At 40.4% G+C, this 17,972-nt stretch overlaps 1 protein-coding gene across 1 annotated transcript in view; it reads left to right on the top strand.

Annotated features, from left to right (window-relative positions):
- Positions 1-17,972, top strand: part of USH2A (usherin) — an 837,868-nt gene that overhangs the window by 484,191 nt on the left and 335,705 nt on the right. The window contains exon 39 of the mRNA XM_021064292.2: positions 8,586-8,765. Within this exon, the coding sequence (XP_020919951.2) occupies positions 8,586-8,765 (180 nt within the window). The remainder of the gene's footprint in view (positions 1-8,585; positions 8,766-17,972) is intronic.

The following is a 17,972-nucleotide window of genomic DNA, read 5'->3' as shown; positions in this document are numbered from 1 at the left end:
TTTTAAAAATGGTGTTTAAAATATTTAGAAGGGACAATTCCCTGGTGCCCTAGTGGGTTCGGGATCCAGCATGGTTACTGCAGTGGCTCAGGTCACTGCTTTGGCGAGAGTTCAATCCCTGGCCTGGGAACATCTGCATGCCCCAGGTGTGGCCAAAAAAAAAAAAAAAAAAAAAAAAATTATATACATATATAAAAAAGTGCAATATCCGGTATACCTTTCCCCATAGATTTAAAAACAAATCAAAACAGAACAAAATACAAAGATCCCCACCCTCTATAGACCTCTCACTGCTTTTGTGTGAGCACAGACTCAGGGCAAATGTGTCTGAAGCACCTTTGGGTGAATTGATGAAATAGTCTCTGTATTTATTCCTTGAACTACAATTGCCGTAACAGCAGAATGACCACTTTAAAGAGGAATCCAAGAAGTACAGCTTTTACTAGATGACAACTAATTAAAAATCACATTAGAGTAATTACAGTCACGATGAAGCATGATGCATTCATACAGCACTGGCCTTCTCAGGGCTCTAAGTGCTTCTCAGGCTGCTTATTTTTTGCTCTTTCCAAATGTCCTATGAGGAAGACAGCTATGAAGGTAGAGATCTATAAAGGTTTTCTATGTTGGCAAAAAATTAGGAATATGGATCTTTTTACCTGTGTCTTAAATACACTCAGATTTCTACCAGAGCAAATGTAAATTCTATTAGAATAATGAGGTTTGGAAGATGCATTTGCTTCATGGGTATAATAATTTGAAATAATATCCTTAGAAGAAATAAAGGAACAGATAGTTGCCGTGTTGCCCTGATCTGCAGTCTGATGTCTTTTGATTTGGGGATTGGCAGCCTCCTGTGATGCTGAGCTGCACCTGAAAATTCCGAAGTGGAGACACCGAGACCAGGAAACATAGAGTATTTTCTCCTTGCAGCCAGAAGTAGGAAAATTAGTTAGCATCATCTCTTCCTTAAGGTGTAATTGGATTCAGAAAAAGGCGAACTTACAGAGGACCAGGTCTGACATGCAAAATCCTCACAAGGTAACAAGAATCGGTTTGGTTTGTTCGCTGTCATTCCGCATTAGAATCTTTGTCAGGAGAATGGATTCGTGTTGTGCCATTTTCTGTTCTTGTTACAATCTTTGTCACATGAATAAGATATCAGGATGTTAATGCCTGGCATACAGTCCTCTGTGTGTGATGATACTTACAAGACTACGCTGACCTTTGCAATATTATGTATTCTGATTGGTTGTTCATCTCACCTCTTTCCCACAAGTTAATAAGGCTGTAAAAAGGAGAGAACGGAAACGGCCAGCCAGTCAAATTATAGAATATTGAAAAGGTCAGAGCAGTACAGCACAGAGGAAAAAAAAAATTATGGAATATATGGTGCATTAAAATTCTTGTGACAATGATTATAACCAGAATGGGAAAGGATACCCATTTATGTGACTTCAATCTAGAGAATCCCCATGGGACACAATTCCCAGAACAGCCCTCATTTGCACACCTCTGAATCATACACATGAAAATATCTATTTACACTAGGGGTTTGCTTGAAAAAATGAATTGCATAGAAAAGAGACACTATCCTCCTTCTCAGCAAGTAAGACCAGTTAGGAAATAAGATGTTAGCCGGAGAAATTGGCAGTCACGTTGTTAACATTTTAGCAGGTCTCCATATCTGAAGCTGAAGGGAAATTTCCTTACGTGTGAAATCTGTTGGGCATAGGAGACTTATTTTGATTGTTTCTTCATTTAACACTTTTTTTCTTCAAAATAAAATAGAAAAGTGGGACTGAATGAATTAATCTTCTGGGGAATCCGTTAGAGTGTGGAATTTCCTGAAACAGCATGTAGGCGTTTACTTTAAAATATTATGTCATCTATATAAAATGTTTTTTTTCCTTATGATGCATGATATTGGCCAATGCGCAAAGAAATCTCTTGCATCTTCAGTGGAGAAAGAGATAGAGACATTTCATTCAGAAATTCTTGGCGTCCCAGTAGCTCAGCAGGTTAAGGATACAGAGGTTGTCACAGCTGCTTGCGTTGCAGCTGACTTGAGGGTTTGATTCCCTGGCCTGGAAACTTCCACACAGTGTGGGCAGGGCCAAAAAAGAATATGGATTCAATAGCCCGAAAATCAGTAGTCGCAGGTGCCCAAGCAGAATCACTCTGCGGTTGCCAATACTTTCTGATAGTCTCCATTAGGAGGTGTGGCGTGGAAGTCCGGTGTGTGAATATCTAGGAAGCAGCCCCAGGAGATTTTGACCTGGGGAGTCCTGGACCTCGGGTCGAGACGATCCCATCGTGCAAAGAGTTGAGTGCAAGCCCCAGTTCCAGCCTGATGGCACAGACCACAGACAAAGAAGGTGGATGAGGGGGCCTCCAGTTCAAACGCGCAGTGCCTGGGGAGTGACGGGGAATTGTGTATCCAGAACACAGACTCTTAACCAGGCTGGCACCATCTGCTTATACTCACAAATAGGGACAGGACTGGTCACCTGGGATAGGAACTGCTTGTCCTTTTAGCCTTTTCTAGTTTGATGCTTGAGGCTGAACCAACAGGGCTGCATTTTCCAGCCCATGGAGAACAAAGTAGATGCAGTGAAAAGTAGTAAACCAGGAAGTTCTTAAGAGGAGGGACTGGAAGACCTGCGTTTTTAAGATGTCGTTCCCCCCCCCCCCCCGCCCCGCCCCAATATCTAGAAGCCCAAGCCGGTAAAGTGCTGAGGAAGAAAGAGAGGTCAGGCAGAGCTGAAATCTCCAGCTCCCGTTTGGGTTTTGAAGCTGGAGATTGTTAAGCTTCCTGGAGGGCTGAACCCCTGTGCGGCTGCTCTGGGTCTGTGAACTGAGCTGAATGTGAGTCGAGAGGAGAGAACATTAAACTCACTCAGCTGCATGGTTCTTGGAGATGTACAAGTTCTTTTTTTTTTTTTTTTTTTTTTTTTTGAGCTGAACGAAATGGTTATGTAATTGCATACTTCTCATAATTATTCAGTAATTATATACTTCTTATAATTACTGAGTAATCATTGTTCTATAACTAGGACTTAATGTTACAACTAATTGTATAATTACCATGTATTAATGTTATCTGGGAAACTTCGAATAAAGTGGTACTTAATATATTTCCCCTGCCATGCCATTTTCAAAGCTGGCAATAGTGTTTGTTTTACAGCTAGAAATTTGCTTCCCGGACAAACAAACAAAACACAAGGAGAAAAAAGGAAAAAAACCTCACCAAGATTATCATCAGAGATGTTAACTCCTTGAGCTTACAGGTGTATCCACGTGAAAGTCATAAAACCATATTCTCTTGGCTTATTGTTGTACTTTTCATTGATGTTTTGCAGTTTGCCATCTTTTGTAAGACGTGCACAGTTATGCTGCTTTAGAAGCAGCAGGGCCTGTCACAAGGGAAGCTGACCTTTTTGAAATTTTACAGCTGCTCATGTGACAGAAGCAGTGGTGTTTCAGCTGTAACTGAAGAGACTTTCGAAGAGACAGATGAGATGGGAACTTTCGAGGATCTTCACATGCGGAGAATGGAGTGTGTTCTTAGGCAGTGGTTCGGAGGGATTCAGGTTCACCTTCATCAGGTTTCCTGAGTGTGGCAACTCTGTCTTACTGGTTTAGGGCACACTCTCATCAGCACCTAGCAAAGTCTACCCTCTGCCTGCTGTTGGAGCTCCCAGTCGTAAAGCATCTATGAAAGCCAGCAAAGCGTAATTTGGAAATGTCTTTTCGATGCATTAGGAAATCACCAACAGCTTGTTGGTAGGTTTCAGAACTTGTTAATATGTGTTACACACATATAGCTATGTTGTCTATTTTCAATTTGCCAACTTTAGACCATTCTTAAGCTGTGAATATGTCTTTATCATGTTCCTAAAATTGAATAGAAATTATTGGTCTCATGTTTTAGCCCATAAGTACCATTTATTTTCTTTTGGACAAATCACTCCTTTGGATGTGCCAATTTCAAGTTTAGAGTAATAAATTCTTATTCGAACTAGGGATTTCTTCTGTTCATGGGAAACACATAACATACTTCTGTATTTTGCAGCAATAAAAATTTCAGCTGAACTCGCCAACCTGGCATTATAAATATCTTTGTAAAATTTTTGCATATCTTTAAAGCATTTATCTGCCTTACCCACATTTTATGAGAATTCTCACAACTAGATATGAGCTCCTCTTTTCATCACTTGATCTTTATTAATTTTAGATTTTGATGGAAAATGGCCCAGCGGTAGTGACTGAGTTTGATGTTGTTTGATTAACTGAAAGACCTTAGAACTTTGATTAAGAATACATAGGTGGGATAATGTGAGGAAAAAGAATGTATACATGTATGTGTAACTGGGTCACCATGCTGTACAGTAGAAAAAAAATAATAATGTATTGGGGAAATTCAAAAAAGAAAGAATATGTTGTTGGGTGGAGGTAGGAGGGAATATAGCAGGTAGGTGATGGAGAAAGTAAAATGTGGGATAATTCTTAATCACTTGCTAGTCCTGAATATTTGTCTGGGAGGTATCAGTGGTACAGATTACAACAGAAACAGTAGCATTCTAGGCAGCTGTTAATGAATATCTGTTGTAAAGAAATCTCACTTAACCTTCATAATAACATGACTATCGAAGGAGTATTATCATCCCCAGTTCACAGAAGAAAAACCCGAGGTTTGGAAATATTAAATAACTTACAAAGAACACACTACTCAAGAAAGGCAAGGATGAGTTCAAATCCAGACCTCTCTCATCACCAAACTTAAGCTCATCCCTTTGCAATATACTCCGCTACTAAACTGTAAAAATACAGTACTGTGTAAATCTTGCCAACTATTAAATTTTGTCTACTGTACCGTGCAAGATCACTCTTCATATGTGGCCATCTTTTACTTTTTTTTTTCTTCATTTTTCTTTTTTTTTAAATGCCCAAGCTGGCAGCATGAGGAAATTTCCAGGTCAGAGATTGGACCCATACCACAGCAATGATCTGAGCCACTGCCATGACAATGCTGAATCTTTAACCTACGGAGACGCAAGAGAGCTCCCATCTATTACATCTTAAAACATTTAATCCATAAAGATTATGTCAGTATCCGGAGATCTTGCTTTGCCCTTGAAATCCAACATCATATGTTTTTTATTCACTTGCTATATTTATAGAATTTAGGTGGAAAAGATCAAAGGCACATATAGTAAAAAGTGTTTTGGCAAAGGAAAAAGGCTATTTTAAATAAATGTCACCCACTTTGTTTTGTTTTGTTTTTTAAGTTTTTTTGAAGTATAGTTAATTTACAAGGTTGTGATAATTTCTGCTGTACAGCAAAATGACCCAGTCATATGCATACCCACATATCCACTCTCTCTCAGATTGTTTTCCAACATAGATGACCACAGAATACTGGGTAGAGTTCTCTGCACTATACAGCAGGTTTCTATTGATCAGTCATTCCATAGACCTTCATGTGCATATGCCAATCCCAGACCCCAAGTCCATCCCTCCCCCCATCACCTGTCCCTTTTGGTAACTGTAAGTTCTCCAAAGTCTGTGAATCTGTTTCTATTCTGCAAATAAGTTCATTTATATACTTTTTTGGATTCCACATATAAGTGATGTCCTAAGATGTTTGCTTTCACTGTCTGACTAGCTTCACTTCGTATGATAGCTTCTAGGTCCATCCATGTTGCTGCAAATGGCATTTCATTCTTTTTACGGTTGAGTAATATTCCATTGTATATATATAGGTACCACATCTTCTTTATCCATTCCTCGTTTGATGGACATTTAGGTTCCTTCTATATCTTGGCTTTTGTAAATAGTGCTGCAGTGAACATCAGGGTGCATATATCTTTTCGAATTATGGTGTTCTCTGGATAGATGCTCAGGAGTTCGATTGCCGGAGTCTACGTTAATTCTGTTTTTAGTTTTTTGAGGAGCCTCCATAGTGTTTTCCATAGTGGTTGTACCGATTTACATGCCCACCAACAGTCTAGGAGAATTCCCTTTTCTCCACACCCTCTTCCAGCATTTATTATTGTAGACTTCTCGATGATGGCCGTTTTGGCTGGTGGAAGGTAGTAAGTACCTCATAGTAGTTTTGATTTCCATTTCTCTAATAATTAGTGATGCTGAGCAGCTCCTCATGTGGTTTTTGGTCATCTATATGTCTTCCTTGGAGAAACGTCTATTTAGATCTTTTGCCCACTTTTTATTTATTTTTTTATATTGAGCTACAGGAGGTGTTTATATATTTTGGAGATTAATCCCTTGTCAGTTGCTTCATTTGCAAATATTTTCTCCCATTATGTGGGTTGTCTTTTTGTTTTCTTTATGGTTTCTTTTGCTGTGCAAAGCCTTTTAAGACCTAAATGTAAGACCGTATGCTATGAAACTCTTAGCAGAAAACAGGCCAAATGCTCTCTGACATAAACAGCAATATCTTTTCAGATCCACCTCCTAGAGTAATGACAGTAAAAACAAAAATAAACAAATGGGACCTAGTTAATTATCACTCTTCTTAATCATTCTTTTTTCCTGTGTTTTAAGAGTAAGTATAACTAAATTTTACTAAATAAAGTAATAGTTTGAGAGATTTTCCCCATGGAAACTTTTCAGGAAAGCATCTAACATAACAAGTGGGATAACTTAGTTTTATAACATAGTTTTCAGTTGTAGCCCTATTCTTATTTCAAGTCTAATTGCTAACTGTTCTCAACCTCAAATGTAACCCAGTTGCATAGAAGAGGAAGATAACACCATGTGATCAGCCAGCCATATTTTCCTATATCCTAGACATGCTAAGATTTGAGAAAGGGTTTGCTAAAGTTTTGGAAGGATGGTGGGTCCTCATGACACCCCATTGAAGATGATCCTTCTGTATAGCTAGGTGGCTGCTGCATTTTCCCATACAGCTAAGAAATAGATCTTCTTGGAGTTCCTGCCATGGCGCAGTGGATTAAGAATCTGACTACAGGAGTTCCCGTCGTGGCACAGTGGTTAACGAATCCGACTAGGAACCATGAGGTTGCGGGTTCGGTCCCTGCCCTTGCTCAGTGGGTTAACGATCCGGCGTTGCCGTGAGCTGTGGTGTAGGTTGCAGATGCGGCTCGGATCCCGCATTGCTGTGGCTCTGGCGTAGGCCGGTGGCTACAGCTCCGATTCAACCCCTAGCCTGGGAACGTCCATATGCCTCGGGAGCCGCCCAAGAAATAGCAACAACAACAGCGACAAAAGACAAAAAAAAAAAAAAAAGAATCTGACTACAGCAGCAGCTCAGGTTGCTGTGGAGTCATGGGTTCGATCCCCAGCCCAGTACCGTGGGTTAAAGGATCCAGTGTTGCTGTGGCTCTTGCATGTACCCCAGGTATAGCTCCGTTTTGACTTCTAGCCTAGGAACTTCATATGCCACAGCAGCAGCTGTAAATAGGAAAGAAAGAAAGAAAGAAAGAGAGAGAGAGAGAGAGAGAGAGAGAGAAAGAAAGGAAGAAAGAAAGAAAGAGAGAGAGAGAAAGAAAGAAAGAAAAGAAAGAAAGAAAGAAAGAAAGAAAGAAAGAAAGAAAGAAAGAAAGAAAGAAAAAGAAAGAAAGAAAGAGGGAGGGAAGGAAGGAAAAGAAAGAAAGAAGGAAGGAAGGAAAAGAAAAAAGAAAGAAAGAGAGAGAGAAAGAAAGAAAGAAAAGAAGGAAGGAGACACATTACTTCACATCCCTCTTAAGGATATTTTCAGGATATCCTGCCCAATTCTAATTTGAAGAGGCATTCATTAGAAAGCCTAACCTCTCAAGCAAAATGAGCAGAAGATAACCCAAATGGTAATAAGTGAAATATATGACATGTATATTTATATGTCCTCTTTATATCCAGAGCCATTTGTTTTGGAGGAGAAGGATGTGATTTCTTTCCAGTCTGCGCGTCAATGAAAACTCAAGGATTAAAAAAAAATCCTCCAATGGACATATCCATTGATCAGATTATTTATCTGCAGAGTATTTTTACTTATATGCATGATACTTGTGACTTGATTCATACTGTCTTAGAATATCTGTTCAGTTGGAGTTCCCATCATGGCTCAGTGGCTAACAAATCTGACTAGGAACCATGAGGTTGCGGGTTCAATCCCTGCCCTTGCTCAGTGGGTTAAGGATCTGGCGTTGCCGTGAGCTGTGGTGTAGGTTGCAGACATGGCTCAGATCCCACGTTGCTCTGGCTCTGGTGTAGGCCAGTGGCTACAGCTCCAGTTAGACCCCTGGCCTGAAAATCTCCATATGCCACGGGAACAGCCCTAGAAAAGGCAAAAAAAAAAAAAAAAAAAAAAAAAAGAATATCTGTTCAGTTATTTTGTGCTGAGAACCTAACATCAGCGTAGAGACCATGATATTAACTCAGGTAACATTTTGTTCACAAAGTAGTAAAATAAAAGTGCACATGTTGATAGTAACACATGTCATGCCAGTCAGAGTATTGACATATAGTCCTGTGTATTTAGAAAGCAAAGAGAATATTTCAGATAATAGCAGAAAAGACTCTTTAGATGTGTACTCATTTAAATAATTTTCTTCTTTGATCAGCGGACGATAACTACACTCTTCTGCATGGCACGCAAACCATGCACAGGGGCGAAGAGACCGACGGCTGGATACTCGTCGACGGCTTGGTTCCTTTCAGTAACTACACTGTCCAAGTGAATGTTTCCAACAGCCAAGGCAGCCTGATAAGTGACCCCGTAATGATTGCAATGCCGCCAGGGGGTAAGTCCTTGCACAGCACTGGCAGTCTAAATGTATGTAAACGCCCCAGAACCAAGTCTCCATGGAACACCTGGTTTGTTGTTAGCATTATTATTATTATTTTTTTGCAACTTCTCAGTTGTGTTTCTGGTTGTTTGGGTGGTGGTTGTGTTTTATGGAGACCACTTTTTCATCTCACGCTGCGTCTGTGTCTTGGTGTGTGTGTATACGTACATACAGCTCTTGCTTTATGCATGTTAGGAAGATTCGGAAATGCTTTTTTGTCTGAGACTTCCTTGAGAGTCAAAATTTATATTTTCAATTTGAGCTTTAGTTTTCTCCTACAAGTGGTTGTTTGTCCTGTGTTTTTCTGAGACTGGTTTACATGTGTATCTCAACCATTCATTTGACAAAAAAAGGAGGGCAGTTGAATAGGAAAACTCTATTCACACCAGTAGGAAAATACCTTTAAATTCCAGGTCCTAACGCTTAGAGTTCAATAGCGTCACTTTCATATGTAGAATGTGACACAATCTGGCTATTTTTAAACCTTTCTATAAAAACAGACTGACTCGACGATTTAGAAGTATTACTGTTATCTGCAATCAAGTCCACTTTGGTTTTCACTCTTTATGGGAACTAACCGCTAAGACCAAAACCCTCCCTTAGGTTGATATGTACAGCCTTGAAGAGAAATCACACCTCAAAATAACGAAAGTGTGGTTCTCAACTGAATGTTTAGAAATGTGTGTTCTGAAAATACTAAAGGAAAAGGACCCCAGGACACTCAGCATCTGCTTGTAGCCCAGCTTCAGGCATTGGTGTGTTACGGGTGGGAGGGTGATCTCACTGTCTTATTTAGGGCAACAAGCTACAGAAGTTCCTGTCTGGTCACAAAGGGTATAAATAAGAGCCACAGGAGCTCCTGTTGTGGCTCAGTGGTTAACGAACCCGACTAGCATCCATGAGGACGCTAGTTCGATCCCTGACCTCGCTCAGTGGGCTAAGGATCCAGCACTGCCTTGAGCTGTGGTGTAGGTTGTGGATGTGGCTCAGATCCCAAGCTGCTGTGACTGTGGTGTAGGCCGGCAGCTGTAGCTCCAATTGGACCCCTAGCTTGGGAGTGCGGCCCTAAAAAGACAAAAATAAAATAAAATAAAAAAATAAGAGCAACAAAGATCTTATTACCAGAGGAAAATAAGGGTTGATCTACAATTTGGAACCCCTCTTCAAGGGAAAATTCACTGCTTGCTGTGTCATAAAAACTATTCACTGTTATGTACCTTTCATGACAACATATGAGTGGATGTTCATGAAAACACTAGAAACTCTAAATGGCAGAAGCCACATTGCATAAGAAAGGAATGCTTAAAAGAAACGTTTAGAGCTGATCAACTCAATTGCATATTTTATGAACTTACAATAGAAAAGGGAATTGAATCCAGGTTGGTGCCTCTTTAAGGACTGAGACCAACAGAGTTCCCTGGTGGCCTGGTGATGAAGGATCTGGCATTGTCACTGCTGTAGCTCAGGTGTGCTTCTTGGCCCTGGAACTTCTGCATGCGGTGGGCATGGTCAAAAAAAAAAAGAGAAAAGAGAAAGAAAGAAAGACAGAAAAAAAAAAAAAAGCATTCAGACTAAAAACTGAAACCAAAACAAAAGAAAGCTTAGGTATTCATATCTTCCTCTTTTACTCTAACCCCGTCCACTGGAAGGGATCAAAAAAACCTGCGATGACTATACCTTCAGTATTTAATTCCCTTCATTCATATGTAGATAATAAAGAGTCATTAGTGCTTTAATGGAGATTTTTCAGTAACATTTTCTTAACAGAATATGTAGACCATTGGAGGAGTCACAGGTTCGTTTTTTGACATTTACATTGATTTAGCTAGTTTGTTATATATAGCAATTTGCACTGTATTCATAAAGGGATTAATTAAATTCATTGCCCGTATGTTTAGGAGTGTATGGTCAAATAATTTATAATACAGTGCGTGCATATCTGCGATTTGGTTAAATACAGCAAGCTCCCGTTGCTCCCTCAGCTGTGACTATATCTGTCAGTGGGAGAGTAGAAGGCTTCGTATTATGCAAACAGGAGGAAACGAAATATTGTTTTTTGGTGGCGCAGTCAGACCGAAGTCAGCTGCAGAGCTTGTCTTCATTTCTGCTCGAGAGGCTTATCCAGGTCATTGCCGTGATGTTCTAGAAGCCCACACTCCCTGGGCGCATGGACTTTATTCCCTTCATGGACTCAGAAATCCAGAATTTGGGAGATGTCCCTTCACCAAAAAGAAGAGGGAAATGTCTTCAAAGACAGACCGTGACTCCTCAAGTTTATTGCAGCCATTAGGACAAACTTCTTTCATCATTAGATTGTTGTTGATTACAATTAGGAAACTTATAGCTTTGAAATGATCTTTTTTATGACCTTGTGGCAGTTTAAAGGTGATACCTCATTGATTAAATAGGTTTTAGTTCATGCTTCCTTTTACTTAATGATCTGAAAACATATTATCCTGATTTACACATAAAATCATGCTGAAAAGCATGTGGCATTCACTAGAATATGTGTGTTTAAGTAGAATTAAATTAGGACAGAGAGTTATTAAAGAAATCTTCCATGCCTTTGTCCAGTGAACTGTGTTTCATACCGAAATGAATAAGAAATGAACCGGTGTCTAGAAGTGAAGCGACTTATAGGCAGAGACGGTTCTCTGTGCTGTTTTCTTTTCCATTATGTTTGGATTGTTATCATTATTGTCGTTTCCTTGATTTCAATATTAGATCTCTTTTATGGCGATATGGAATTCCTTCTTTCAATGCTGTATTATGCGAGATTTGTAACAATAACTTTGAAAATATAAGAATAGAAAGTTTGGGCAGAACAGAGATGCGAATTTTTTTTTTTTCTTTATCCAGTGTTTGCTATCAAATGTGCTCTGGAAACTCTCCTTTACCCCCTTGCTCTGGCCACGTCCTGCTCATTTTGTAGGGTGCAGCTTGGAAGTCGATCCATCAGAAAGTCCTCTTTTACCAACCAAAGCTGAGATAGAGCCTGTCTGTATCCCAGAGTCGAGTCCCATTATGAGGAAATTGCCTGTCTCATCTGACGGTGACAATCACGGGTGATACGACCCTGCACAGCAGGGACTCTTTCTTTTTCACATTTTTATCATCAGTGCCTAGACCAAACCTGACACATGGTAGGTGCATAATGAATAATTGGTGAGTGAATGAATAAATAAATAAATCAGTCGGGCTCGCTTAATTACCAGTTTTAAGGTGTAAGCTGATCAGTGCTCGGGACAACTCAGGCTTCCTCTTCTGCCAGGGCAACCGTATATTGTAGCCAGCTGGGACAGTGTGACCTCTTCTGTCCCCTGTGGTCCAGTGCAGGAATGTTGTGGTCATACAGATGCGATTGGGGGTCCAGACGGTAAGGAGAGGGGCAGTACTGGAAGTAAGGAATATTCTCGGATCTCACTCACTCATCCCTCTGGGTCCTTGTGTGCGGTAGTTCCTTCGCCTAAGGAAACACGGGGTAGAAGACGATGGTCCATGCAAGAATTGGCAGGATGATGCTGAACTCAGGTCAGGCTGCTCACGGCTCCATGCTCAAGAGAGGCCAATGTTGGTAGGGAGGAAAGTGTGCTTGTCATCAGAAGGCTGGCCAGCTGGGGCGATGGGGGGCTCAGTGTCCCCTAAAGACCACCTCTGAAGGTTCTGCGTGGCCTTGAAGGTTTTTAAAGGTATAAAAGGAAAGCAACCAGTTACTCATCGAGCCGGGGGTTCGGGGTTGTCCTCATCCCCCACTGTGCGCAGGCTTGTGGACTCCTTGAGATCTTGCTTTAGATGTTCCTGTTCACACAGTTTGGTCAGGAGATGACCGAAGGGGAAGCGAGGGAGAGGTCACCCGATCACCTGTCAACTTCTTACTCTTCATCTCTACATCTTTGATCTACAGGAAAAAAACCAACCTGTTACACAAGATACTGTGTGATCCAAAGATGTGAAAGGGGAGTTCCCATTTTGGCTCCGCGGGTTAAGAACCCAGCGCAGTGTCGGAGAGGGTGAGGACGTGGGTTCGATCCCTGGCCTCGCTCAGAGGGTTAAGTGGGCATTGCCGGGAGCTGTGGCGTAGGTCACAGATTCGGCTCGGATCTGGTGTTGCTGTGGCTGTGCTGTAGGCTGGTAGCTGCAGCTCCGATGGGACCCCTAACCTGAGAACTTCCATATACCACAGGTGAGGCCATAAAAGAAAAAAAAAAAAAAAAAAAAGGATCTGAAAGTGCACTAGGGCCTGAGATGAGTAGAGCAGGGGGAGCCTGGTTTAAAGTGAGTGACCAGACAAAAGGGGCCTCCTGCAGAGAGCTCTTTCCTCCAAAAGCTTCTTACAAATGGAGAGGTTAGGGGGCATTTTACCCCCATACATTCTCTTTTCCTTAATGGTTATGAAATAGCCTATTTGATGCTAAGTTTCTCTTTTTTTTCTAATGAGAAAAATTATGATTAATGTGCAGTTTTGAGGATGCCAATTATATCGAAATAAAGCTGGGGGGGAAAAACATCAAATAACATCTAATTTCAAACCCTTTTTATTTCTATCAGATCTTCCTGTTTCATTACTGTTATTTAATAAAAATCTTATGAAAAAAATAAAACTTTTAACTTTGACCAAAGAAAAGAAAAATATGATTAAACAATATGATAAACTCGGGCTTTTGTATTTCCCACCGTTACTGTATTTTTAGGTTGTTTGTAACAACCTATGCTCAGAGTTACCACTAAGATACTCTCAGAAATAAAGCGTGTACTTAATCTGAGCTCTTGACTAGCATTATAGTACAAGTTCAAGAGTTCTAGGAAAGAAGGAAAGAAATAAAAACAGAATCCAAATGTTCATCCATAAATATGAAACTTACTTATGACCTTTGTCCCTTCAAGGTCCGGAGTTACTAATGGGGTTAGGGTTTCAACTCTTAATGGGGCTCGGTGCATTAGTGTTTTGTATGCATGGAATTCAGCATTCAGTTTAATAAGTGGTTGACATTGGTGATGTCCCTTAATTTGCTTAAATCTAATTGGCTCTTTTATCAGTCAAACCTGTATGGATTGGCAATTGATCAGAAAGGGTCAGCCATGACTCTGCATGTAGTTAAGCCATGGAACCACCGGTTAAGTCTCAAGACAATAAGCCACGGAAGAACAAATGAGCTTAGAGGAGGAAGGCAAAGAAGCTTAGAAGTTTTGCAGGATCTTCAAGTTCAGAACAAAGGCATTATCGAGTATATAAATTTTAAATACACTGCATTTTGCCTCTAGACTGAAACCTTTTTTTTCCAGATGAACTGAAATCTTGTCTGAAACTGTCTTTGTTACATCAAAGAGCTACTCAGAAAGCTAAAAGAGACAGAAGGAGCATAAAAGGGCATAGTTTAAAATGATTAGTGACAAATTCCATACTGACGCGCTAGAAACAGATTTTTTATGAAAGTTTTCTATTTTTTCCAAAAGAAATAATTTTGTTCTATCTATCTTCTTCTGAACTGCTTTATTGTAACAGTAAAAGGAACGCGGAGCTACCTTAGTTTGCGAATTTGATCCAGTTTTCCATGACAGTAAATAATATTTCCTTTAGATGTTAAAACTGATGAGGATTATTATAATCTACAAACCTACAACAAATACGAGGCTTGAGGAATGGATTCCTTTTCCAAAGGTGTGATATTAGAAAAGCAAACATTGAGAAAGGCAAATGGTTTTGAGTGGTTCATTTTGCAATTTATTTTAGATTGCCTTTCTTTGTCTTGACCTCCCCGCAACTTAAAACATCAATGAAAGAACAGGATTGGAATCCATCTGGAATGAACACTGAGGCACATTGTAAAGGTGTAGATTTTGGAATCCTACACACCTAGATTTGACTCCCTTTAGTTTGCTCACTGGCTGAATGACAATGAGCAAATCCACAGACATATCTGAGCCTCAGTTTGTTCTTCTGTTAAACTGGCCTGATGATAATTACCACCTGACAGAGGGTTAAACAATATACGTATAGGTAACATGCTTAGCACAGTGCCTGTCTTTTAAACATTTGGTGCTTGCTATTTTCTTTGTTCTGTTTTTGTTTTTGTTTTTTTTTACTAAGACTCATTCCTGCAATACTGTGATTTAAAATAAGAAATATATAGGAGTTCCCATTGTGGCTCAGCAGGTAACAAACCCACCTAGTACCCATGAGGATGTGGGTTCAACCCCTGGCCCTGATCAGTGGGTTATGGATCCCGAGTTGCTGCAAGCTGGGGTGTACTTCATAGTCACAGCTCAGATCTGGCGTTGCCGTGGCTGTGGTGTAGCCTTGCAGCCACAGCTCAGATTTGACTCCTAGACTGGGAACATCCATATGCAGCAGGTCTGTCCCTAAAAAAGCCAAAAAAAAAAAAAGGAAAAAAGAAAGAAATATATAGGTAATCTTTGTCCCAGCATCTGGCACAGAGCTCCTAAGCCCTTTGGAATTTCCTAAGCAAAGGGAGCTATTTAACAGTCTTTTGTTATGTTACTGAGATGACTTTTGGAAACACCCAAGGAGGGAGCTGCTGGGAAAGCCAACCAGGTGATGAGAAGGCTGGAATTTGCAATCCCACCCACTCCTGATCTCCTGGGAACAGGAAGGAATTTGAGATTGATTTCAGGCACAAATGGCCAGTGAGTCAATGGATCGTGCCTCTGTAATGAAGCCTCCATAAAAACCCAAAAGGATGGGGTTTGGAGAGCTTGCAGACTGGTAAACACATGGATACTGGGGAGACAGGTAAGTTCAGATAGGAAACAGAAGCTCCGTGCCCTTCCCACATTCCTTGCCCTGTGCATGTCTTCCATCTGGCTATTCTTGAGTTACAGCCTTTGTAATTCATCAGTAACTTAGTGAGTTAATGGATTCTCTGAGTTCTGTGAGCCATTGTAGTGAAGTAAGAGAACCCAAAAAGGGGCTTGTGGGAACATCTGATTTATAGCCCGTTGGTCAGAAGCACAGGTAGCAATCCAGTCTTGTGAATGGCATTGGGGTGGCGTGGTGGACAGGGGGCCTGGAAGTGGACAGCGTGTGGGACTGAAACCTTCCCCTGGGGAATCTGATGCTCTCTCCAGGTAGAGAGTGTCCAGTCTTGAGTTGAATTGTTGGACTCCCGGCTGGTGTCCAAAGCTTTGCTTAGTAGCACAGGGAAACCCCTCACCCCTCCATATACATTGGAGTTGGCCGTACGGAACCCTTTACCTTTGAAGGCTGGATAATGCCCGTGAGAGAGGGTGAGTCAAAATCAGAATCTTTCACACATGCTGGGGAGACGAGGCTGACCTTGTCCTGCTGCATCTCTGTCCCTTCCTACCTGTACCCCTTCAAGGGTGGACATAATACGGCCTGGCCAGTAGCCCTGCTCAGGGAGGGTTGTGACGAGGATTGGATGAAGAAGCAGGAAGGATAAGACGTGATTTCCCTTTTGAAATAACTTAAATATCTCCCTCCATGACCTCCGGATCATAATATTCAGATGATTTGTACATCAAACTCTCCCTGCTTATCTTGGGATTTCAATGGGCAGAAAAAGAGCACGTTTTTTCTTAATAGATTTCTCTTCTGTATTCGTACTGAGCCACTTGTTAAATGCAATTGTGGTGATTGTTTCATTTCCATGATAATGTATATTTTTATTCATAAATAGATGCTTTTTTACCTTTGTTAAGGCTAACCCAAAGAGAGGAATTTGAATTCTTTGCCAAATGTTTTTTCACCTTCTTCTAACTTTCCTTGAATACATATTTTTTAAAAAGTTAAATCTCGGAATTGAAAGTCTCTTTCATTTTTCACAATGCAAAAGCATGGTAGTTATTCAGACAGTGCACTTTGGAATAACTAAATGAAATGTTTTTTAAAATACAACATAATTTGTGCTTTTTAAAATACAGCATAATTTTTGCCCAATAATATTGCTCAAAGAATAATATGTTTGCTTTTTAAAATACAACATAATAATTTTTTACCCAGTAATATTGCTCAAAGAATGTTACCCATTGATTTTTCATAGATCGAACTATAGAATTACTTTTTTTTTTTTCTTTTTAGATTTTAAGAGACTGGCATTCTCTTTCTGTAATCTATTACCATGCACCCAAATCACCTCAAAACTTAGCCAATTTAATACAACTTGCTTTATTATTTCTTATGATTATAGGAGTTACCAGTTTGGGAAAATACAACTACATCTACTGGTGGCCACAAAAAAATTTTGCCTTTGGACTAGAATGGTGGACAGTCCATCTTGGTATGTTACTGAAAAATGGAAGTGGTTTTGTATTACTCTAGCAAGTCAGTAAAGAGTATGTGGGTCAAGAGAGGGCCTTCTACCAGAAGGAAAAGGAAATGCTTTAAAGGAAGCAGAATGATGACCTGCTCTAGCAGGGGCGGGACCATGCTATCAAATCCTTCTTCTCTCAGGTTAAGTGGTACAACAGCTCCGCCTTAGAAAGAAAAAAAGGAAAGAAACAATCAATCATTTATTATAGCCTTCAATTGATTAGGAACTGAGTCTGAGACTTTTGGCTTGACTTGCTTAGTGAACTTATTTTTCTCCTTCGGTTTCTATAGGAAAGAACTGCATTTTCTTTCCTTTTTCCTCATCTCACCCGAAAACCCTAAGACTAAGAGGAGTGGGCTGTAGGCAGTGCTATGGACCAAGCATACCATCTTAGGACAGGATGGCCGAGGGAATTTGGAATGGCTAGAAGCTCAAAAAGCATGGGATTTCCTGTTGTGGCTCAGCAGTAGCAAACCTGACTAGAATCCATGAGGATGCAAGTTCCATCCCTGGCCTCGCTCAGTGGGTTAAGGATCTGGCAATGCCGTGAACTGTGGTGTAGGTCACAGATGTGGCTTATCTGGCTTGGCTGTGGCTGTGGCATAGGCTGGCAGCTGCAGTTCCAATTTGACTCCTACCCTGGGAACTTCAATATGCTGCAGGTGCAGCCCTAAAAAGGAAAAAAAAAAAGCTCGAAGAACAGAAATTGATAATAATAATAATAATAATGTTTGCACATTCAAGCTTCATTTTATTTTATACTTCCAGGAGCTATAACAATGAGAATTGTAAAATATTTAAACATCTTTTCAGTACAGGAGTTCCCATGGTGGTGCAGTGGAAACGAATCTAGGAAGCGTAGGTTGTGGGT

This window comes from Sus scrofa, chromosome 10 (assembly GCF_054392235.1).
Source record: "Sus scrofa isolate SSC_HxYL_T2T_F1_AM1 chromosome 10, Sscrofa_HxYL_maternal_Yorkshire_Landrace_v2.0, whole genome shotgun sequence".
Classification (NCBI taxonomy): Eukaryota; Metazoa; Chordata; class Mammalia; order Artiodactyla; family Suidae; genus Sus; species Sus scrofa.
Note: the sequence above shows the minus strand (reverse complement) of the source record. Positions and strands in the feature narration are given on the sequence as shown.